Source organism: Sminthopsis crassicaudata, chromosome 3 (genome assembly GCF_048593235.1).
Source record: "Sminthopsis crassicaudata isolate SCR6 chromosome 3, ASM4859323v1, whole genome shotgun sequence".
Lineage (NCBI taxonomy): Eukaryota > Metazoa > Chordata > Mammalia > Dasyuromorphia > Dasyuridae > Sminthopsis > Sminthopsis crassicaudata.
Window position 1 is genome coordinate 644,194,048 of NC_133619.1, and position 23,696 is coordinate 644,217,743.

Below are 23,696 nucleotides of genomic sequence, written 5' to 3' on the forward strand. Positions count from 1 at the left end.
AGAAAGGGTGCTTAGATAAAACCTGAGCAGCAGCCAAACAGAAAGTCCTATATTTGAGGTGGGACCTTGGGAAAATTGAAAATTCTATTTAAATTCAATTGTTAATCCAGATTGGATTGGATTTTCTCCTAATCTAAACTAGAATGAGGGCTCCCTTGTCTCCCATCTCAGTATTATTAATGTTTGAGCCTCTACATGTAGATCACTAAAACTTTGACATTGAGGTCATATGATTAGGAGCTGTAGGAAAAAACATTCAGCATAAATGGATCAGAATGACTCCATGCTACTCGAAATGCAGTAGATCCAGAGGTTCAAATGGTCAGAAGGATCATGTGGTTTTTCCATGGAGGAGAATTCAGGAATGCATTAATTAATGCATTAATGTTATTTCACTGGCAATTTTTCTTCTTGTTTTGAATCTAAAAGGTAGAGGGCAGGAACGCTGAAAAGCTGTACTGTTATGGGCCAGAACTCTGAACTGGAAACAAGATGTTAAGTCAGTAGAACTGAAAAAGACAGTGGTAGTTCAGTACAAGTGCTTAGTGCTTAATACAGTTCTGCAAGATTCACACCTATAACAGCATATAAGCTCAGACAAACTCAGCCAGAATCAGAACTAGGGAAGACAGAGACCAGGATGGTCCTCCTGCCTCCCCCACAGAAACCAAGAAACATTGTGGAGGACTCAAGAAAGCTGGTCTGGGCCCCAGGCAAAGAGATAATCAAGCACAGGGATTTGAACCACTGGCTACTCTAGTGGTGATTACTGAATGGAAAAAAAGGCTGGTCCAGAACAAAAAGAGAACATGAACTTGAATCTAGGTCAGTATGGAATTTATAGTTAAGTACATACTCAGTGTGAGATAATGGTTCTCTAAGCACCTGCTTAATGTGATGTAATGACATAATCAATCCAGTGAGCATAGATTTACTGGAATAGACTTAGGGGAATATTCTACAATCCTGCATGCTCAGTGGGTTTGCCCAAACTCAGTATGATGCAGTGATGTAATGTTACTGGGGTATTTAAGGGATTCTCAGAGAAAGAAGGCTCTGTCTCAGCAGCAGCTCTCAGCCACAGACACAGTGAAGACCTCAGGCTCCAGACTCCATCTATGAGCAGCCCGGTGGCCCCCCTGCCTCCTTCGGTCCTCCACCAAAACCAAGGATTCAGGCTGGTCTGGAGATCCTCCACAGAGCTAGTCCTGACACTATATTGTAATCACCCTATTGTGGGGGTTCTAGAAAGCAGGATACAACACTAAAACGTTGTTCATATTATGTTGTGCTTCTAATTTTTTTTTTACTTTTTAAAAATTAATTTCATAATTATAACTTTTTTTTTGACAGTATATATGCATGGGTATTTTTTTTACATTATCCCTTGCACTCACTTCTGTTCCAAATTTTCCCCTCCTCCCTTACATGGCAGGCAGTCCCATACATGTTAAATAAGTTATAGTATATCCTACATAAAACATAAGTGTGCAGAACCAAATTTCTTGTTGCACAGGGAGAATTGGATTCAGAAGGTAAAAATAACCTGGGGAGAAAAACAAAAATGTAAACAGTTCACACTCATTTCCCAGTGTTCCTTCTCTAGGTGGAGCTGATTCTGTCTATCATTGATCAACTGGAACTGAATTACGTCTTCTCTTTGTCAAAGATATCCACTTCCATCAGAATTCATCCTCATACAGTATCATTGTTGAAGTGTAAAATGATCTCCTGGTTCTGCTCATTTCACTCAGCATCAGTTGTTGTAAGTCTCTCTAAGCCTCTCTATATTCCTCCTGCTGGTCATTTCTTATAGAGCAATAATATTCCATAACCTTCATATACCATAATTTACCCAACCATTCTCCAATTGATGGACATCCATTCATCTTCCAGTTTCTAGCCACCACATAAAGAGCTGCCACAAACATTTTGGCACATACAGCTCCCTTTCCCTTCTTTAGTAATTCTTTGGGATATAAGCCCAGTAGTATGTGTGATGGGGGGGGGTGGCCCCTTTAAGATTCCTTTTTGATCCCCAACCCCCATTCCCTTTAACATTCTTTCATGATCCCCAACCCCCATGGCTGAACTTTGATTTACAAGTCCTGGTCAAAAGCACCCTTTTGAATTCCAAAGGGAGATATCTGGATCTGAGCCAACTTGGGCTGTCTCAGCCCCACTCTAATGATCTGCTCAGGTTTCCCCAACACCCACACAGCTTCCTCCTTATCTCAAAACCCATTGAATTCTATTCACTTCTAACCTTGACTGAAACCAGCCAGGAGCCTGGTACTCCACCCACCTTTAAGATCACCAAAAGACCCCCGTATAAAAAGGGGAACTCTGGAGCCCACTCTTTGCAGAAGCCCCAAACATGGCACCCTTACTCTGGCCATGTTTGGGTTCCTATCCTCCTGGCGCTAGCTCTGGCCCTGGCATCTCTCTACCTTTACCCTCATTTCCAAACCCCCAAATAAACCTCTTTTATTAATCTAGGTTTTCAGGCCTGTAAATTCCTTTACAAGGGACTCTGGGCCACCACTAGAACTCATTTAACTTTGTATCCTTGTGCCGAATCCAAAGGGGTTGCAGGGGAGCTCCATTAGACTTCCTGTACCCCGAACCTGCCACTAGACCCCAATTACACCTAATTTTATTTAGGTATATACCTTATCTAGACCTCATCATGTGTTTATAATCTTTCATCCCCATTTTCCCAGAGAACTTTGGGGTACATTTGTTTAAAAGGGAGTAATTGGAGCTGACTGGTGAATGGACTCCCAAATTGTCCAGTCTCTAGATGAGTCTCCTGTGAGTCACTAGAAAAAGGTGGGAAAGACTGAAAATTGGTGAAAAAAGATGCTAGAGAGGTAGTGTACTGAGGGGCAAATTGGACCCAAGGAAGCAGAACAAGCTTGCTTTAGGTGGCAGGAGAATTGTTTCATCTGGTCCTTGTGCCAAAAAGAAAAATTCTGATTTATGAAGGTGAGGAGAAGTTGGCACTGAATAAATGTCCATTTTTTTCAGGGCAATATAAGGTAATATCACTGATGGGAAGAACATATGGGAACATATGACGTAATTGGGAAACTTTCTGTGGTGAATAGAATAGGGAGTCAGCCAAATTATGCTTGGTCATTTCAGTTATTTTTGAGCCTTCATGATCTTATTTGGCTTTGTTTTTTTTTTGTTTTTTTTTTTCCCCAAAGATACTGTAGTACTTTGGATTTATTTTCTTTTCCAACTGATTTTACAGGTGAGGAAACTGAGGCAAAGAAGGGGGGGGGTGACTTGGCCAGGGTCACAGAGCTAATAAGTGTCTGAAACTTTGATGTTCTTGATTCTAGGTCCAGCTCATTTCCTGTTCCTTCACCTGGTTTCCCCAAAGAGACAATTTGGTATTTGTCAAAGGGTAGCCTTGCCACAGTGAGAGCGACACTGAGATTTTGTGGGCTAAATTTATAGTGGAGCCTGATTTCATGATTTTCTCCCTCCATTCAGTAGCATGGAACTACCAATAAAGACTACTGCCTTACACAGAATTAATTTAAGGCTATGGTTTACAGAAGTCATCAACATCATTTCTCCCTGATCTCTAAGTGTCAATTTTTGACCCATTCTTGGAAACCCATAGGCCAGATTCATGGGGGTCCCTCTCAGTTTAGGGAGATGAGAGGTAGAGGGTCCCTGGTGTAAAAAGGACTTCTGTGATCTTCACCATGGGTTTAGTCGGGTCCCAACAGGGTTAGAGCCAGACAGAGGTCGATCACTGTAGGGGAATAAGAGGCAGAAACTGTGTGAGGCCAGAACATGAGAATGCTGGGCCTGCCTTTGTCATAGGTTTGTTTTGAGAATTGTGAGGCCCAAAATTGTTCAGTCTACAAGAAAAACCACTTTGTAAAAGGCTGCATGGATCCCTCCAATAAGTGGACTTGGATCTTCCTGAGATGGCCCTGCTCCCTAGGATCTTGTCTTTCTAGGGTTTGATAAGTGGACACTCTAGAAAAATGAAATAAAGTACAAATCCCCATTGCTTGGTAGACCTTGTTATCAGCAGAGGGGTTGGATTATCTCTGATGACATAAGAAGGATGGGTTCTTCCTCAAGAAGAGAGGGCAAAAATAGTACGGAGATACCAAAAACAAATTGGGGATTTACTATACCATGTCACTCATGGTAAGTGTAGACATAGAATTGGGAAAAACAAAATGTAGATACTGGATTGTTGTGGATGCTCCAATAGTCTTTATATCTAGTAAACAACGGGCCAGTGTTCCAATAAAATTTTAGGCTTACAATAAACACTTCCTATAAAATTTATCTGTGATTTATGTACATTATAAAACTGATTAATATTGTCTGGAATGGAATCGAGTTTGTAATGAACCATATCTCCTGGGACCTAAGGTGATTCTATATGAAAGTCTTTGTAAATCCAGTCATCCTGCAGATGTGAGCTACTGGCATTTTCAAATGATTCATTGCACCCTTTCAACTCTTAAGACTTTTATCTTAGCCTGGAAGAATAAGGCTGTAGATCAGTTTTCTTTAAACCAATGGGATATTATTATATATGCGTGTACCTGTGTCTTTGTACCTGTTTTATTTTTTCTTGAGAAGGAGAGATTAGACCTGAAATGAAAGAGATGAGTGGGAAGCTGAGCATTTCTGTGGAAGAAACTCATCAGCAAAGCTTCATGAGTAATGCTACCTGTGGCTTCACTAAAAGAACAATCTGTACTGTACTTCCCAGAATTGGCACTGGAGAGAAACCTTCTCAATGTCATGAATGTGGAAAGGCTTTTAGGAAAAGCTATAATCATGTTAAACATCAGCGAGTTCACACTGGAGAGAAACTATATGAATGTGATTGGTGTGAAAAGGCTTCCAAAAACAAAACTGGTCTTACTGTACATCAGAGAGTTCATACTGCAAAGGACCTTATTTATGTGATCAGTGTGGAAAGGCTTACAAGCAGAAGAGAGGCTCTTATTGTACATCAGAAAATCCATATTGGAGACAAAGCTTATTTATGTGTTCAGTGTGGAATGGCTTACAAACAGAAGACTACTCTTACTATACATCAGAGAATCCACACTGAAGAAAAACATAAGTGTAATGAATTTGTAAAGACTTTTAGAAAAAGTTCTGGTTTTGTTAAACACCAGAGAGTTCACACTGCAGAGAAACCTTATGAATTTAATGAGAGTGAAATGCATTCAAGTAGAGTTCCATTGCTGCTCTAATACAGAGAATCCACAGTGGGCAGAAACCTTATAAATGCAATCAATGTGGAAAGGATTTCATATGAAAATGAATCTTGTTGTACATCAGGGAATGCACACTGGAGAGAAACATTGTACATTTAATGAATATGGAAAGGGCTTTTAAAAAAAAACAACATAATTTACCTGCATATCAGAAACCTTATGAGCATGATCAATGTGCAAAGAATTTCCAACAATATAACATTTTCCAACCATCAGAGAATGCAAGTTGCAGAGAAACCTTTGGATGTGAAACCTTTGATGTGAAAATGCTCCTATTTATCCTTCTGATGTTATCTCCTTTAGAGAAGCCACAGTGAAGAAGGGTCTAGATTGTGGTAAGGTTTTTTATATGCTCTCTTCCCCAACTAAAATAAAAGAATCCATACCAGAGGACAAACATCATTAATGTAGCCACATGGAAAAGCATTTAGACTAAAATGATCACTTATTTCCCATCAGGGAAGAGGAATTAAAAGGCCATAGAAATTACATCCCTTTAACAAATGTGGAAAGGCAATACAGATTAGAGCAGAGTTTGTTAAATATCGAGGATATTCGTTTTGGAAACATGCCCTGTCTGGACTCAACATGGGAAGGTCTTCAAAAGAGATCCTCCCTTAAGACTCTCAGGAGAGAAAAGATTTCAGAATCTACTTCCCCTACAAAATGGACATTACAGGACACAGTGTATTTTGGTGTACATTGGAAAAATCATCATGTACATAAAACATATGGAGCTAAGTAAAGGGACACAGGACAGATTTCCTTAGAAATTTTACATTTCATATAGTACTTCAATCCAGAAAAATGGGCAGTATTTCTCAGAATCTTAAAGCTTTGACTTCTGGGAGCTAACATGACAGAATGAGCAGGAAATTGCCCAAACTCTCCCATATTCACCTCAAAAAAATTATACACTTATACCTCAAAATGAATTTGAGAATTGTAGAACCAGTGAAAAAGAAAGGCTCAGACAAATCTTTTAGCTCAAAGAAACTTGAAGTTGGTCAGGTAAGGTCTTTTAAACTTCTAAGAAACGAGAGTATGGTCCAGGACAGAAAGTATTGCAGTAGCATCCCTTGGTACAGCAAAACAGCAAGATGCCCTAAGCTCACAATGCAGTATCTGACAAGGAGGCAAACATTGGATCCGGCCACATTCCTCAATGCAGCTGCAGTGAACAGGCAGAGACCAGCCCGGGAATCTCTTCTGACCATGGGTCTTACCTGCCAACTTTCCAAGGGGAACTTCCTTGTTCTTGAGATGTGGTAAATTACCAGCCACATAACTTCCTGAACGGTCTACAGTCATAGCAGAGCAGCAAGAATCCCTACTCTCCTTGTGTAAGGTCCTTATCAGCCCCATTCCACAGATCTAAGTGAAACCCAAGGTCAGATCCCTGTAGCATTCACCAATATCAGTCACCCTCATCCTTCTGCAGGCCCGCAGTACAGAAACAGGAATAATGTTCTTTGTGAGCCTCAAGGGAGCACTGTCTCCACATGAAGGAGACATCTAGGGCCAACAAAACACCTGGCATAAGAAGCTTGAGACAATTTCCCTTGCACCTGAGGAGCAGAACTCAAATTAAGGGGAAAAGTTGGAGGGGAAAAAAAAAGGAAAGAAACAAAATGAGCATAGAAAGTTATACTGACTAGGAAGATCAAACAAAAACTCAGAAGAAGGCAGAAATGTCAAAATACCTAAGGGGAAGAGTATAAAGAAAAATCAGAACAGGACTCAAGTCCAGAAAGAAAAAGAAAAAGAAAAAAACACAGAAAAACCACTTTGAAAATGTAAGTAGCTGGGCAGCGCTTTGGATAGAGCACCAGCCTTGAATTCAGGAGGACCCGAGTTCAAATCAGATCTCAGACACTGAACACTTTCTAGCTGTGTGACCTGGGCAAGTCACTTAACCCCAGACTCAGAAAAAAAAACAACAAAAAAAAACAAAAAAAAAAAAAAGAAAAAGCAAATAGATTGAAGAAAATGATTTTTTTTTAAATTAGGAATGGGCAAGTGGGAGCTAATTGATTGTATGGGGTGTCAAGAATCAATGAAACAAAATATTTTTTAAAATAGAAAAAGTGCAAACTATTTCATTGAAAAAACACCTGAACTAGAAAATAGATCCAGATATGATAATTTAGGAATCACTGAAGTATTTGAAAGTTTTAACTTAAAGCAAGACCTGGACATTATACTTGAAGAAATTATTAATGATATCAATATGTTATAAATTAGAGTCAATTCTCTATATATTTTGGAAATGAGGCTTTTATCAGAACCTTTGATTTCTATTTTGTGTTCCATAATGATCTTTAGTTCTTCTTTGGTCATGAATTCCTTCCTCTTCCACAGGCCTGAGAGGTAAACTATCCTATGTTCTTCTAACTTATTTATAATCTCATTCTTTATGCCTAGGTCATGAACCCATTTGATCTTATCTTGGTGTACAGTGTTAAGTGGGTCAATGCCAAGTATCTGCCATACTAATTTCCAATTTTCCCAGCAGTTTTTGTCAAACAGTGAGTTCTTATACCAAAATCTGGGGTCTTTGGGTTTCTCAACCACCAGATAATTAAAGTGTGATCAGTGTGATCAGCATGTCATGAAGCAACACATCTGCTCTGAAAGCTTCAAACAAATCTAATCTCTATGATACACAAGGCAATGTTGAAACATGGCAATCCCATTTTTCCAAAGGGCATCAGCAACACGGAAAGGTCCCTGTTGTGGTCAGACTGGCTCAATTTTAAGTGAAATGAAAGAATATCTACAAAGATGTAAATTCATCAGATTAGTAGAAGACATAATAGAATGTCTAAAGCAAGGTAATTAAAAAAGAAAAAAAGAAATTGCACAAGACATAAATGAGTTTCTAAGAAAAAAGACCAGATGGATTTACAAGTATATTCTATGAAAGATTTAAAGATCAACTGTATATTAAATGAATTCTTTGTAATAATTGGCAAAGATCCCAAAAAGTTATCAAACTGTGCATACCCTTTGACCCAGAAGCGCTACTACTGGGATTATATCCCAAAGAAATACTAAAGAGCGGAAAGAGACATATATGTGCCAAAATGTTTGTGGCAGCTCTTTTTGTTGTAGCTAGAAACTGGAAGATGAATGGATGTCCATCAGTTGGAGAATGGTTGGGTAAATTGTGGTATATGAAGGTTATGGAATATTATTGCTCTGTAAGAAATGACCAGCAGGAGGAATACAGAGAGGCCTGGAGAGACTGACATCAACTGATGCTGAGTGAAATGAGCAGAACCAGAAGATCACTGTACACTTCAACAACAATGCTGTATGAGGATGTATTCTGATGGAAGTGGAAATCTTCAACATAAAGAAGATCCAACTCACTTCCAGTTGATCAATGATGGACAGAGGTAGCTGCACCCAGAGAAGAAACACTGGGAGGGGAATGAAAATTGTTAGCACTAATATCTGTCTGCCCAGGTTGCATGTACCTTCGGATTCTAATGTTTATTGCGCAACAAGAAAATGATATTCACACACATGTATTGTACCTAGACTATATTGTAACACATGTAAAATGTATGGTATTGCCTGTCGTCGGGGGGAGGGAATAGAGGGAGGGGGGGTAATTTGGAAAAATGAATACAAGGGATATTATAAAATATATATATATATATAAAATAAAAAAAAATAATTGGCAAAGATTATTCAATTAAGCTCCCCAATAAATAATATAACTTTTCAATTCCTACCTTGTTTAAGTTTCTCCTGCATTACAAAACCTTATTTATATTATTGTTATCCTTTAGTTGTTCTTATATTGAGATTTGGAGAAACCATAGTATGTGGGAAAGCCCGACCCCTGACTAAAAATAACTACTCAGAGATCCCTCAGAATGAAGATTAATTAAAATCTTGTGAGAAGGCAGTCCATCCCCTGAGTGCTCAGAGAAGAATGAGAATGTTATGTTGTGATTCCCATCCAGTTTCCACAATCCTCTGGGTGCACATGACTCTCTTCATCACAAGATCATTGGAATCAGCATCAATCATTTCAAGTAATTAATATATCTTTGGAATTCTCATATTTCGTCTAGAAGAGACTTCATTTCAACCTCTCTGGAAATAAGCAAGATCTTTCCTTTCCCCCCTCTCTTTTTTGTGACCGCATATCTACTCCCCCACCATCACCCTAGAATACACGGTGCTTGCCAGATTCTTAAAGCTTTACAGAGTTTTCTTTATAAGATATAACCCATGTCAGTTCTGATAAAGGAAGAACTTTCACATCTTCTGTCTTTCTCCTCCACAGATCCACAAAGGTCACAGATGAAACACTCATTTGCCCCTAGGATCCATAAGGAGACACATTCCATAAAGACATTTTTCTGCTTTCTTCCAGCTGACCACAGAACACACTTTTCTAAATATTCCATTGTTCTCTTATGATGGTCTCAAGTCTTGACTGGGCCCTCATTAAGGATAGGTCCTTTGGGTTATTTCCTTTCTGTTCTTCAGCTTACTCATCTCTGATGATGAGAGTTGGACTAGATGAGCCCAGAAGTCCCTTTCAGCTCTAAGTCAAAATTAAACATGTAAGTTTTTAAACATTGCAGGTCGTGTCTCCATCTTGCCTTTACTTTGGTAGATGCTGTGAAATATCACATTAACATAATAACCTTGGGAAGGGGATAAATTGAGAAGCCCCTCTCTTAAGAAGGAGGCATCCACCTATGCCCTAATTGTGACTTGAGACTGCAATAGCAAGAGGAGTTATAGCTGTTCTATGGCTGTGAGAACTCAGGATGGTGGCTCAGCATCTCTTTTTTCTGTCTCTAGAACAGTAACTATACATTCAGAGCTTGCTGATGTGACCAAATGGTTTGTGCAAGACTTAGCAAGGGCAGAAGGGGGAGAGTTTTTCTGCAACTTTAGCACTAAACTAGGGCACTTTTCTGGGGGTTGGGGAGTGTCAGCTTTCTGAAAAGGCCTCACTTTCCCTCAAACCCACCCGACAAAATTGAACAAAACAATTCAAAACGGAGACCTAAGCCACACTTGCAGACATTTAAAAAAAAAAATTAGGACATGGAACATAGAACTTATCACAAAGACGGAAAGCCAAAGCATTTAGGAATAAACAAGAGAATGAAGAGGAAAATTAAGTAACAAAAACAATTGAAAAATCAAGATTTTAAACTCTCTTAATAATTATTGATTGAGAAAAGAGATTAAAACAATTGGTTCCCATCATTGTTATGACTCTTCTTTGGACACCAATCTCGGGATTTCACAGAAAAACTCAAATCTATTTTCTAATCTTTTTACACAGTATAGAATTGCAATGTCTAATGAGATCTGTGAGGACTTCCCTCATTCATTATATTCACATGTTTCATCTGCAGCAAGATTTCTACACAAAGCATGAGATCCAGGTGAAAGCCTTGCTGCAAATACATTTTGGATGTTTTTTTTCCAGTGTGAATATTGTGATTTATATTAACCTTTATTTTCAAGTTAAGAGCAAGTCTTTCTTCAGCACCTTTGTAAGTTTTCTCTCTGCTCCGTATCCTCAGATGTAAACTCAGAGAGGAACCTAAGCTAAAGACATGGAAAGGTCTTTAGGAGATTTGTTCCCAAGTAGAAAATCCCTGCTGATTAACAAGCTCTGTCCAAAATATTTATGCCTTTATCCATGGTTTCAATCTTCTAGGGAATTTTCAAGACTGCTGTGTTGTGTGAAAGCCTTTCTTTTTTTTTCTTTTTCTTTTTTTTTAAATTAATTTTATAATTATACATTTTTTGACAGTATATCTGCATGAGTAATTTTTTTATAACATTATCCCTTGTATTCATTTTTCCACATTTTCCGCTCCCTCATTCTACTCCCTCCCTTAGATGACAGGCAATCTCATACATTTTACATGTGTTACAATATAACCTAGATACAATATATGTGTGTAAATCCCATTTTCTTGTTGCACATTAATAATTGGATTCAGAAGGTATAAGTAACCTGGGTAGATAGACAGTAGTGCTAATATTTTTCATTCACTTCCCAGTGTTCCTTCTCTGGGTGTAGTTGTTTCTGTCCATCATTGATCAACTGGAAGTGGGTTTGATCTTCTCTATGTTGAAGATTTCCACTTGCATCAGAATACCTCTTCATACAGCATTGTTGTTGAAGTGTACAGCGATCTTCTGGTTCTGCTCATTTCCCTCAGCATCAGTTGATTTAAGTCTCTCCAAGCCTCTCTGTATTCCTCCTGCTGGTCATTTCTCACAGAGCAATAATATTCTATAGCCTTCATATACCATAATTTACCCAACCATTCTCCAATTGATGGACATCCATTCATCTTCCAGTTTCTAGCCACTACGAATAGAGCTGCCACAGACGTTTTGGCACATACAGGTCCCTTTACCCTCCTCAGTATTTCTTTGGGATATAAGCCCAGTAGTAGCACTGCTGGATCAAAGGGTATGCACAGTTTGATAACTTTTTGGGCATAGTTCCAGATTGCTCTCCAGAATGGCCGGATTCTTTCACAACTCCACCAACAATGCATCAGTGTCCCAGTTTTCCCACATCCCCTCCAACATTCATCATTATTTGTTCCTGTCATCTTAGCAGTGAAAGCCTTTCCACAAGTCATTACCTTCATAACATTTCTCTCCAGTATGAATTTTCTGATTTTCATGAAGACTATAACTCCATATGAAAGCTTTTCCACATTGATTACATGTCTAAGGCGTCTCTCCAGTGTGGATTCTCTGATGGGAAGTAAGACTGCTGCTGTGACTGAAAGCCTTTCCACATTGATTGCATTCATAAGGCTTCTCTCCAGTGTGGATTCTCTTATGAGAAGTAAGACGGCTGCACTGGGTGAAAGCCTTTCCACATTCATTACATTCATAAGGCTTCTCTCCAGTGTGGATTATCTGATGTTTAGCAAGACTGGAGCGATATGTGAAAGTCTTTCCACATCTGGTACATTCATAAGGCTTTTCTCCAGTGTGGATTCTCTTATGAGAAGTAAGATGGCTGCACTGGGTGAAAGCCTTTCCACATTCATTACATTCATAAGGCTTCTCTCCAGTGTGGATTATCTGATGTTTAGCAAGACTGGAGCGATATGTGAAAGTCTTTCCACATCTGGTACATTCATAAGGCTTTTCTCCAGTATGGATTCTCTGATGGGAAGTAAGAGAGCTGTGCCTCCTGAAAGCCCTTCCACATTGATTGCACTCATAAGGCTTCTCCCCAGTGTGGATTCTCTGATGGGAAATAAGACTGCTGTGGGCAGTGAAACCATTTCCACACTGATTACATTCATAAGGTTTTTCTCCAGTGTGGAGTCTCTGATGGGAAGAAAGTTTGCTGCGCAGGGTAAAAGCCTTTCCACATTGCTTACATTCATAAGGCTTCTCCCCAGTGTGGATTCTCTGATGGATAGCAAGATAGGAGCGCACAGTGAAAGCCTTTCCACATAGCTTACATTCATAAGGCTTCTCCCCAGTGTGGATTCTCTTATGAGAAGTAAGACTGCTGCTGTGGCTGAAAGCCTTTCCACATTCAGTACATTCATAAGGCTTCTCTCCAGTGTGGATTCTCTTATGAGAAGTAAGACTGCTGTACTCGGTGAAAGCCTTTCCACATTGATTGCATTCATAAGGCTTTTCTCCAGTGTGGATTCTCTGATGGGAAGTAAGATGGCTGTGCCTTCCGAAAGCCCTTCCACATTGATTGCATTCATGAGGCTTTTCTCCAGTATGGATTCTCTGATGGGAAGTAAGATGGCTGTGCCTTCCGAAAGCCCTTCCACATTGATTGCATTCATAAGGCTTCTCCCCAGTGTGGATTCTATGATGCCTTTCAAGACCGCAGTTCCGTGTGAAAGCCTTTCCACATCTGGTACATTCATAAGGCTTTTCTCCAGTGTGGATTCTCTGATGGGAAGAAAGATGGGTGTGCCTTCTGAAAGCCTTTCCACATTCAATACATTGATAAGGTTTCTCCCCAGTGTGGATATTATGATGTTTTTCAAGACTTTTTTTGTATTTGAAAGCCTTTCCACATCGTTCACATTTATAAGGCTTCTCACCAGTGTGGACTCTCTGATGGACAGTAAGATGGCTACACTGTGTGAAAGCCTTTCCACATTCAGTACATTCATAAGGCTTCTCTCCAGTGTGGATTATCTGATGTTTAGCAAGATTGGAGCGATATGTGAAAGTCTTTCCACATTGTTCACATTCATAAGGCTTCTCTCCAGTGTGGATTCTCTGATGGACAGTAAGACGTAAGCGATGAGTGAAAGCCTTTCCACATTGTTCACATTCATAAGGCTTCTCTCCAGTGTGGATTCTCTGATGGGAAATAAAATGGCCGTGCTTTCTGAAATCCTTTCCACATTCAGTACATTTGTAAGATGGCTTTTCTGGGTGCATTCTCTCATGTTTAGCAGGAGTAGATCTCTCTCTCAAAGTCTTTCCATGGTTCTTACATTCATAAGGTTTCTCTCCAGCATGGATTCTCTGGTGCTTGGCAAGGGAAGAGAGTGCAGTAAAAGCTTTATCACATTCATGACACTCAGGTGTTTTCTCTTCAGCATGTATATCCTTATCTTTAGCAACACTGGAACTCTTTCTTAAAGCTTTCTTGTGTGTATTCCATTCACAATGTTCCTCTCCAGTGTGGTTTCTTTTGTGCTTGGCAAGAACAGGCCTGTATTCACGATATTGAAAAAGGTCTTTCCCTGAGATCATTTTCAGATTCACATTCATCACCTTCATATCAAAACACGTCTCTGAATCTAAAAGAAACAAATACAGATATGTGTATAAATAATCCTCTAATGCTGGCTGATAAGAAAGTCATGGACATTTGATTTCTTCAGGAAGAATGTTTTCAAACCAAAATGGACAGAATCAATCCTTTTTAAAGGCTTTTAACTCACACCAATAAAGAGATTCAATTCTCACACAGTTCCACACACAATACAATGACATTGGACCCCACCACAACAAAGCTGAGATAAAGGCCAGGTGAAGGTTCTCCTAATTTAGAAATCAGACTATGAGCTCTGAAAGGCTGAGAAACCTGATTCAAATCCCTGCAGCAGATATTGGAACTTGAGACTGGAAACTGAGGCTTCTCAATCCATTGCACTAGACACATGTTCTCCATTTTACTTTCGATCCTTTCTTTCAGATTCAATCTCAGGCACAAACTAGCTCTGCACCCTTGGGAATGTGCTTCCTTGCCTCAGTTTTCCTGTAGAGTAAAGGTAATAATTGTACCCACGTCCCATGTTGTGGGGAACATCAAATGAGATAATACCTATAAAATTATTGGCACACAGTAGGCACCATATGCTTGTTAACTGCTATAGTTGTCACTATGATTTCGATTCTTCCCATCTCACTGCTTCCTTCCTTCATAAACTTCCCTGCCCCTCTCTCTTTATATGCATATGTCTGTTTCACATGATGCATTTCCATAAAATACACTTTCCTGTGCCTGGACTAGCTAAGAATAAATTTCATAAACTGTTGCTTATTCTCAAACCATCTCCAAGTTTCTATGCTGGATTTAAAACTTCTGGACTACTTCTCTTTGTATACCTGGGGCTCAGTGCAATGGATAGAACAGACCAGGTGCTTAATCTAGGTTTACTGATTGGCTGACATTACCCATCTCAGTGCTTGCATGCTGGTCCCTCTGAGGGGCCAAATCTCTGTTTCTATTTCTGTCTCTTTCCTGCTCCCTCTGACCTATTAGCAAAATGCATTGTGAAGACAACAAGGGCCTGGGGCTTCTGGTTCTGTTATGGAATAACCAGGAGTCTTTCCCTCCCATATCCCTAACCTAAGGGAAGCTGTCAGTTATGTAAACAACCATCCCCCAAGAATGAGCTAACGTTTGGTCAACAGGAACCAGGATAAGGCAGAAAGTGGCTGAATTAGGTCTGAACTCTTTCTGAGTAAGGTGGTGGGCTCCACTCCCATTCACAAACTAATGAATGGGGACAGAGAAAATCAGGAAAGCAGAGTCAGGTCTGCTCTTGTCAGTCCCTTCTTCTAAGAGAGGACAGTGACAAGAGAGAGGTCACGCCATGACACCTGAGGGACTTGGAATTAAGTGAGGCGGGGTGCCCAAGGTCACAGGCCTCACTTTCCCCCACAGAGCCATCTGCACCCTTTGGGCAGTTATAGATTAGGATTACTGCAGATGACTCTGGGTGCTGGGGGAGACTTGGGCCTTGTTAAGGTAAGGTCTCCAACAGGTCTCCTGTGAGTGAGGCTCCAGCATTCAGTGATAAAGGCTAGGGAGCAATGGAAGCAAAGAATCTCCTCTAGCACCTAGTCCAAAAACATCTCAATAAATAAAAAGAAACCAGTGACTCTAAAAAGACCCTCAGAGTTCCTGGCCAAAGCAGAAATGTTTGCGATTTATACTCAGTCTGAGTTAGTCAACATCCCAATAAAGACCAAATATGATTTAGTAAGGGACCTATGGGTGATCATTGAGAATCAGACTCATTTTGGTTTAGGTTGTTCCTAAGAGAAGAATTGGGACAGCTAGGTGGTGCAATAGATAGAGCACCAGCCCTGAAATCAAGAGGATCTGAGATCAAATCTGGCCTGAAATACTTAATAGTTCCTAGATGTGTGCCCCTGGACAAGTCGCTTAACCCCAATTGCCTCAGTAAAAACTAAGAAAGAAATCTATCCAGTGATGGTTCAGTGATGAAGAAGGAGAGAGGAAAATGCTTTTCAGAGCACCTGTAGGTAAGGGCATAGGATATCCTATGTGAACAGAGAGAAGAAAGGAAAAAAGAAAAGAAGGAAACAAGCTGAATAAGAAATTTAAAATTTCATGGTAGGATTATAAGCTCACTCAAATCTAACAGGTCTGAGCTTCCAAATTATGGGAACTTGACCGTTCCATGAACTCTGTATATTTTTGACACTAGATACTAGGAACTAGCCATTCCTAGAGATGTTTATGCTCCAGAGAAGAGTGGCTCCCTCCATTGAGCATAGGCAATTAATAAAGAACTGTCAAGATGCAGACGACATGGAACGAGTCAACTAGTGAAGCCCTCCCGTACCCCGCACCCGCACAGATGTATGTGCCAAACCCTTATATAATTTTTTGGCAAAAAGCCTTCTTTGTCTAAACATATAAAAAAGGTCAGGGCCCCATATTATGATAGAGCCTCGCCCGTGAGGGGACGCCTTGCGCGGGAAAATCTTTATACAACTCAAGTTGAGAAGGCTGAAAAAGAGGGGCTCCCAGCCTTTTGATGATCTGGCGGGTTCCCTTGAGTTGGTGGTGTATTCTCTTCCTCTATCCATTATAATAGTGATTGTTATATTATTAGCTATTCTTATTGTTATTTGTTTTTTATGTAAGTCTAAATTGTCTATACCTTGCCCTATCTAATTAAAATATTTTTCTTTCCTTTCACTTTTCAATTTCGTGTGTGTGGAGCATTATTTATATGGGCGAATCCGAACTTTCCTTTAAAATCATAAAACATAATTAGCATAGTCGGCAGAATTCGCTGTATAAATGCCTCTCTTTAAGAAAAATAGAACTCTGTGTCTGTCTGTGTATGTTTGTCTGCTTTGAATTTTTTTGTTCTGTGTTAAAAGTTAGCAAGCTCATAAGAGATAAGAATTCAGCCTCTGTGTTACAGGCTTAGAAAACTATCAGGCTGAATTGTGGAAATTGGAATTCATTCAGAATAGTGATTCTTTCAGAGTGCTTCCAAATGTATTGGTCTTAAAAATTGTGATTTTAAACTTTTTAACCTGTTGCACCAATTTGTAAGTAAAACAAAAGAAAAAAAAAAACTTGACTATTTTAAACTGGTGGGAAAGTTTTCTCTGAAAAGCAGATTTTCAAAGTCTGCTCTGCTAAAGAGAAGTATAAAAGCAATACAATCTTATCTGCTTAATACCACCTGGGAAGCTTCTTACTAGTGGCCTTGAAGCACTCAGGCAGAAGAAGGGAAAAAAAAGAAAAACTAATTGATTTGCTTCTGAAACATTGGGTAATTTGTTATCATTATGGGTTATGAATCTTAAAGTTTAAAGTTTAAAAAAAAGGGTGATTAAAGAAAAGGGACAAGAGAGATTGATTTACAAAAGCAATTAATAGTTTAAATGAAGCATCTAGTCAGAAGAGTTATTGGTTTGGAAGTGTTTAAAGTATGTCGGAGAAAGTTTGAGCAAGTAGGCATTGGGAGGAGAGAAACAGAGAGATGGGACAGAAGAATAAAGGTGATTTAAAGAAGGATTGATTAGTGGGAACAAGTGATTTCAAGAAGAAATCAATGGGGAAAAGAAGGAACTGGTTGGAAAAGGTAGTCAAGGAGACATGACTGTGAGACAGGATGTGTTTTTGCAGGAGGAGAATAGCAGTGGAAAGCTGCAGCCGTTTTTGGCTGAAGAAAGCAAACTGATTTAAAGGGTCTGGTTACTCATACAAGATGTTAATTGAGAGAACGTTTGTTTCTAAAATACATAATGGTTTTTGTGTTTAAAGAACATGATCAGAAATGTGATATATCGTTTGAAAGGGTTATTTATAAAAAAAAAAAAAGTTTAATTTTTTTAAGAACTTTTCAGATTCTTTTATGTGAAAATAGAAGTTTTAATTAATTGTATCGATGCCAATTACTTAGAGGGACTCCAAGTATAATAGTTTTTGCCTTTGTCCTTTTGAAAATGTTTTTGTTATGGACAATATGTAGTTTGGGATTTTTCTGTGTTTTGGGTATTTTAAAAGCAAAATGATTGGTATAATAATTCAATTTATGGAACATCTACTTGGGTATATAAGAACTGTGTGAACATTCTGGGATAAATTTCTTATTGTTAAAAGTCTTACAAAATGTAGGTGATCTTTTTTGTGACAGGAAGAAAAAGAGTGATCTTGTCCAAGTCACTATCAGTTTGTTAAAATTATTTAGGAGCACAGGGACTGAGAATTTCTTAAGACAAATTGCAATTTGTGAAATGTGAGGTAAAATATTTAGGTCATTGTATAAATGAAGGGAAAAAGAAATTAGATCCTGTAAATTATTTGAGGGAAAGAATGGAAACAGTAAAGGAAAGGGATTGGCACACAGGGCATTGGTCACTGAAATTTTGACTAATCTTCTGTTACCTAAGAATGCTGCAGTGATTCATGTGCAGGGGCACCAAAGAGGAGATTCATTTGAGATAAGGAGAAACTGCTTTGCAGATGAGGAGGCAAAGCGGCCTGGAGAAGAGGAATCTGTAAGTACGGAGGAGATGATGGTGCTAATTCTGGCATTTCTGCCTCTACTGCCTCCACTTTCCCTTACCCCAGAAGAGAATCAGGAAATCTAAAGGGCACTGGCTCCTCCCTAATGGCAGAGAGGTACTGACCACAGCAGGTATGAGACATGTACCCCAACATTTACATCAGGGCAGTCATTGGGATGTCTGAGACCTGTGTGATGTGGTGCTGACTAGGTCTGTGGCACTGGCTTATATACAATAGAAGGCAACTGGTCAGCGGGTGTCTTGTTGGTCAGAGGATGAATAAGGCAGCCCAATGACAAGTCTAAGAGGAAGAAGGCCTCCTGGTATCAGGCCTTTCCAAAGCATACAGGTGGACTTTACTGAGCTGCTGTCAGCGGGGTGTCTCAAATACTTGTTGGTCCTAGTGGACCATCTGACCTTATGGGTGGAGGCCATTCCCCTTGCCTGGGCAACAGCCTCAGTAATTGTACATGTACTTCTTGAGCATATCATTCCAGGGTATGGGATGGTGGCACAGATAGATTCAGACCAAGGCACCTGTTTCACAGCTAAGATCCTCCAATCTGTGGCCCAAGCTCTAGCATCCTCCCTCATCATGTAAAGTGGAAAGGATGGATAAGGAAATTAAACAGCAACTGACTGAATTGGCATTAGAGACACAATTACCCTGGACCAAGTGCCTTCCCCTTGCCTTATTAAGAATTAAAACAAAACCCCCAAAGAGATGTGGGATTGTCACCTTATGAATTATTGTATGGTCACCCTTATCCAAAAGGGATTCAAAATTCTTCCTTGTATCCAATATTTGAAACCAAGGATTTGTTTTTAAGGAAATATGTTATGTCTTTACTGTAACATCTGAGAACTTTACAACTAAACAGGCTTATCGCTCAGACTCCTCCCTTAGGGTTTCAACAGTGCATGAGTTCTAGCTTGGAGATGGGGTCCTGGTTCAGACAGGGAAGGAGGACAAGCTGACCCTGAGCTGGAAAGGACTGATCCAGATCCAGACACAGCAGCGCTACACAGGAAAGAGATCAGAATTAAAGGACTGGTGGACGCCGAGGGTGTGGACTTCCCAACTGAATGCAGAGAACAAGCTGAGACCAACATTGAAAAGCAACTGATGAACTGTGCATGTAAAATCTTGATAGCGGTATTGAAGCCTCACCATTAGATAAAATATCTATTACTGACACCTCCCCTCCTACAAAACATCCTCCATCAATCATAAGAGTTCCTAAAACTTGTACCAATAATGTAACTTTTCCTCCTCTGATGAATTGTGTTAGAAAGAAAAGAACCCGGTATGACACTCTATTTGGTGGTGCTGGAACCGGTTTGGGTAGAGTTAATTCAATAGACCTTGAGACCTTGGCCAGCAGACTGCGCAGTGCTGGGCAAGATGTTTCTCAGGCTTTGACTGTAAATGCTCAATAGTTGCACACGACGATCCTACCCCACCAAAATACATTAAAATATCGAGGCCACTTTCTACAGATTTTTAATGAGAGTATTATTACTAGTTGGGTTTTACTGGAAATATTAGTAAATTATTTAATTGGACCAAATGCTCTTTACAAAATATGTACACCTAGATACAAAAAGAAAATGCTCAGATATTGTTGCAATGTGGGATTATATGTTTAATTTACCAGAAGCATGGAAAAACAATGACCTGAAAATGCTACGTGTACTTCTCTTTGGTGTACTGGAACTATTGTGTATTGTCAAGTTAAGACATGGGCTCTTATGTGTCAATTTCATGTGTTACCTTTTGTCTTACCTAATTACTTTGCTCATATATATGGAAACTACATAGATTTGAATAATGTAACCCACACTTTGTCTGACTGTACTGCAACTGATAGAGGGATTGTTTGTGGGATGATGTTTCAGCAGATGGAACCCTGCCTTCTCTCACATTCATCCAGTTTGTGGGATTTAACATTGTATCCTGTGAATAACTTCTCCATGATCTATGAGGTATCTTCGCAACATCTCTGTATGGCTTCTAATAAGCTGGGTACCCAAACTCCTTCCTTTACCCCATGTTTCCCTTTCACTACAACCTTTAATGGATATCCTAAACAGATCTTTAGTTATGAAGTCTAATCAGCGCGCATTAAATGAACATCGAATACAGACTCTAACAGCTGCAGGACAACTTATCGGGGCCTCTCATTTAGTAACTTCGGATACTATCCACCATTGGTATGATTTCTTATTTAGATCAAATAGCGCTACTACTTATTTTAATGATCTAGCTATGCCCATAGTATTATTATTACTCTTTCTAGTTATATTAAGCATGTGTAATTGTCTTATGTATTGGAAAATGAAATTAATTTACTCTAATTTCACCCCACTAGCTCAGTCCTCTTATTATTTTCGTGATCTTAAGGCCAAATGAATAAGAAATTTAAAATTTCATATTAGGATTATAAGCTCACTCAAAACTAACAGGCCTGAGCTTCCAAATTTTGGGAACTTGACCGTTCCATGAACTCTGTATATTTTTGACACTAGATGCTGGGAACTAGCCATTCCTAGAGATGTTTATGTTCCAGAGAGGAGTGGCTCCCTCCCTGAGCATAGGCAATTAATAAAGAACTGTCAAGATGCAGACGACGTGGAACGAGTCAACTAGTGAAGCCCTCCCGTACCCCGCACCCGCACAGATGTATGTGCCAAACGCTTATATAATTTTTTGGCAAAAATCCTTCTTTGTCTAAAGACCTATAAAAAAGGTCAGGGCCCCATATTATGATAGAGCCTCGCCCGTGAGGGGACGCCTTGTGTGGGAAAATCTTTACACAACTCAAGTTGAGAAGGCTGAAAAAGAGGGGCTCCCAGACCAGTTTGATGATCTTGCGGGTTCCCTTGAGTTGGTGATGTATTCTCTTCCTCTATCCATTATAATAGTGATTGTTATATTATTAGCTATTCTTATTGTTATTTGCTTTTTATGTAAGTCTAAATTGTCTATACCTTGCCCTATTTAATAAAAATATTTTTCTTTCCTTTCACTTTTCAATTTCGTGTGTGTGGAGCGTTATTTATACGGGCGAATCCGAACTTTCCTTTAAAATCATAAAACACAAGTAAGGAAGGAAAAAGAGGGGAGTAAGAAAGAAGGAAGGAAGGGGGAAAGAGGCAGGAAGGGAGTCTTCCAACTGATAGATTCCAGCCTGGTGGCTGGCTTTCCTCAGAGGTTGTTGCTTTCCCTACATAGATCTGTGCTTAACTGTAGCCTATGTGTGGGGAGTTCCCAGAGGATGAAAGGGAGGTGAGGGGGGAATAAAGTAAAAGGTGACAGCAGAGAACAAAAGAAAACTACAAGGAAGCAAAAAGCAATGGATGGGTCTAAATATAATATCTTACATTTATGGTTTATGGAAATTTATTATTTTAGATTTTGAATCCTCATGTTCTACTAATCGTAAAACATTTTTTAAAATTCTTCTTTTCTGTCTTTTTCTATTTCATTTTTAGTTTTAAATAAATATCAAAAACATCAAAATAAATGCTTTTAGACTTAAGGAAGGTCTGAGAAAAGTCATATTAGACAGCCTGGGACCTCTTTCTTTGCTTATAGATAGTTGGACGGCCCCAAATTTCCAAAAAAGACTTCCACTAGGATCTCCATTAGAAGAGAACTGAAAGGCCACAGAGTCCAACCCCCTCATTTTATAGATGAAAAGACTGAGGTTCAGAGGTTCAGTGAAGTGCTCAGGATCTCCCTACCACAAGAGTCTGAAAAGGGATTCCAAGCCAGTTTCCCTGCCCCCAGGCCCATCACATGAAGAAGCCTCCTGGGATAGCAGCCTGCACCCCAGCTTACAACGGACTCACCAGGACAGGAGTTCCTCAGGCCACCTCTTTCCACATGGGAGATGAAATCTTCTCTGGGAACTGGAAGTCCTGGGCAGGGGGAAGATAGTGGCTGTGAGACTTGAAATTTGTCATTTATTCCTCATTAGAATAATGAGAATGAGGCCCACTGTGTGGTTCCAAGGACAACTCAAAGATGGTGTTCAGGGTGCTTATTGCCAGGGGAAGAGGGCAGAGAGAAAGGAGGCCATGCAAGCAATCTGGAGTCAGAAGATCTTGATTTTGCTGCCTCCTTCGCAGCAAGATGGCTTCATCTCACTGCTTCATTTTTCTGGATTTAGGAGGCAGCCGGGAGCACAGAGAAGGGAGCACAGGGCCTGCAGTCAAGAACCCCCCAGTTCAAATTTGGATTTAGACACATCCTGGCTATGTGACTCTGAGTAAGTCATTTCATTTGTTTGGTTCAGCCTCCAGACTTGGAATATGGGGATAAAGATGGCAGCTACTACAAAGGGTTTTGGTGGGAATCAAGTGCAATAAGTGCATGAAGGAAGCTCTGAGCACAAGACCTGGCTCCCAGCAAATGTATAAAAAGACCTCCTCCCTTCCCTTTCTCTTCCTGTATCTGTGGAGGCCTTTGGGGGATGTAGGAAGGAAGAACAAGGGCCCACTTGCTGTGCTGGGGATTTATGGGTTATACCAGGGGCAGTGAGGTAAACACTCGTTTGTTTATTTATTTATTTATTTATTTTTTACCGAAAAGAACATTACAAGGACAAAATGGTTCCCCCAAGAGGAAGGGGGTTCCTTCTCTTATCCCATCCTCAGTGAAAAGGGACAGGACCTGTTTTCAGAAGGTTTGCAGACAGAAGTGCTGGGTTCCCATCTTACAATGCAAAGGCCACGTTTAAAAGAATCAGGCAGCAGGAGGACCCTGCCTCATGGGGATAGGAGGGCCTTTCTAACAACTGATAAAAGCCTGAAACTCTGAACACTAGGGAGGGGATGGCGACATTCCTCTTGATGGCATTCCCAGAGTTCCAAGGGAAGCGCTCCTTACCCAGGGAGAGCAAGTTCTCGGCATTCTCCAGCATGACCTCTTTATGCAGCTCTTTCTGATCCGGGTCCAACAGACCCCACTCCTCAGGGGTGAAGTCCACAGCCACATCCTTGAAGGTCACCAACTCCTAAAACACCAACACCCAGAGGACGTAAGAGGGGAAGCACATACATAACTGACCTAATCCAATGCTCCTCAATTTATAGAAGGGAGCTGAAGCATGGAAGAGGGAT

General features: G+C 39.9%; 1 protein-coding gene across 1 annotated transcript in view; it reads right to left on the reverse strand.

Moving 5' to 3' along the window:
• Window positions 1-3,478: 3,478 nt before the first annotated feature.
• The window catches only part of LOC141564945 (uncharacterized), a 37,092-nt gene continuing 16,874 nt past the window's right edge, over window positions 3,479-23,696 (reverse strand). The window contains exons 3-5 of the mRNA XM_074307812.1: window positions 23,464-23,590; window positions 22,425-22,493; window positions 3,479-14,080 (exon numbers count right to left, since the gene is read on the reverse strand). Coding sequence (XP_074163913.1) covers window positions 12,012-14,080; window positions 22,425-22,493; window positions 23,464-23,590 — 2,265 coding nt within the window. The 3' untranslated portion in view covers window positions 3,479-12,011. The remainder of the gene's footprint in view (window positions 14,081-22,424; window positions 22,494-23,463; window positions 23,591-23,696) is intronic.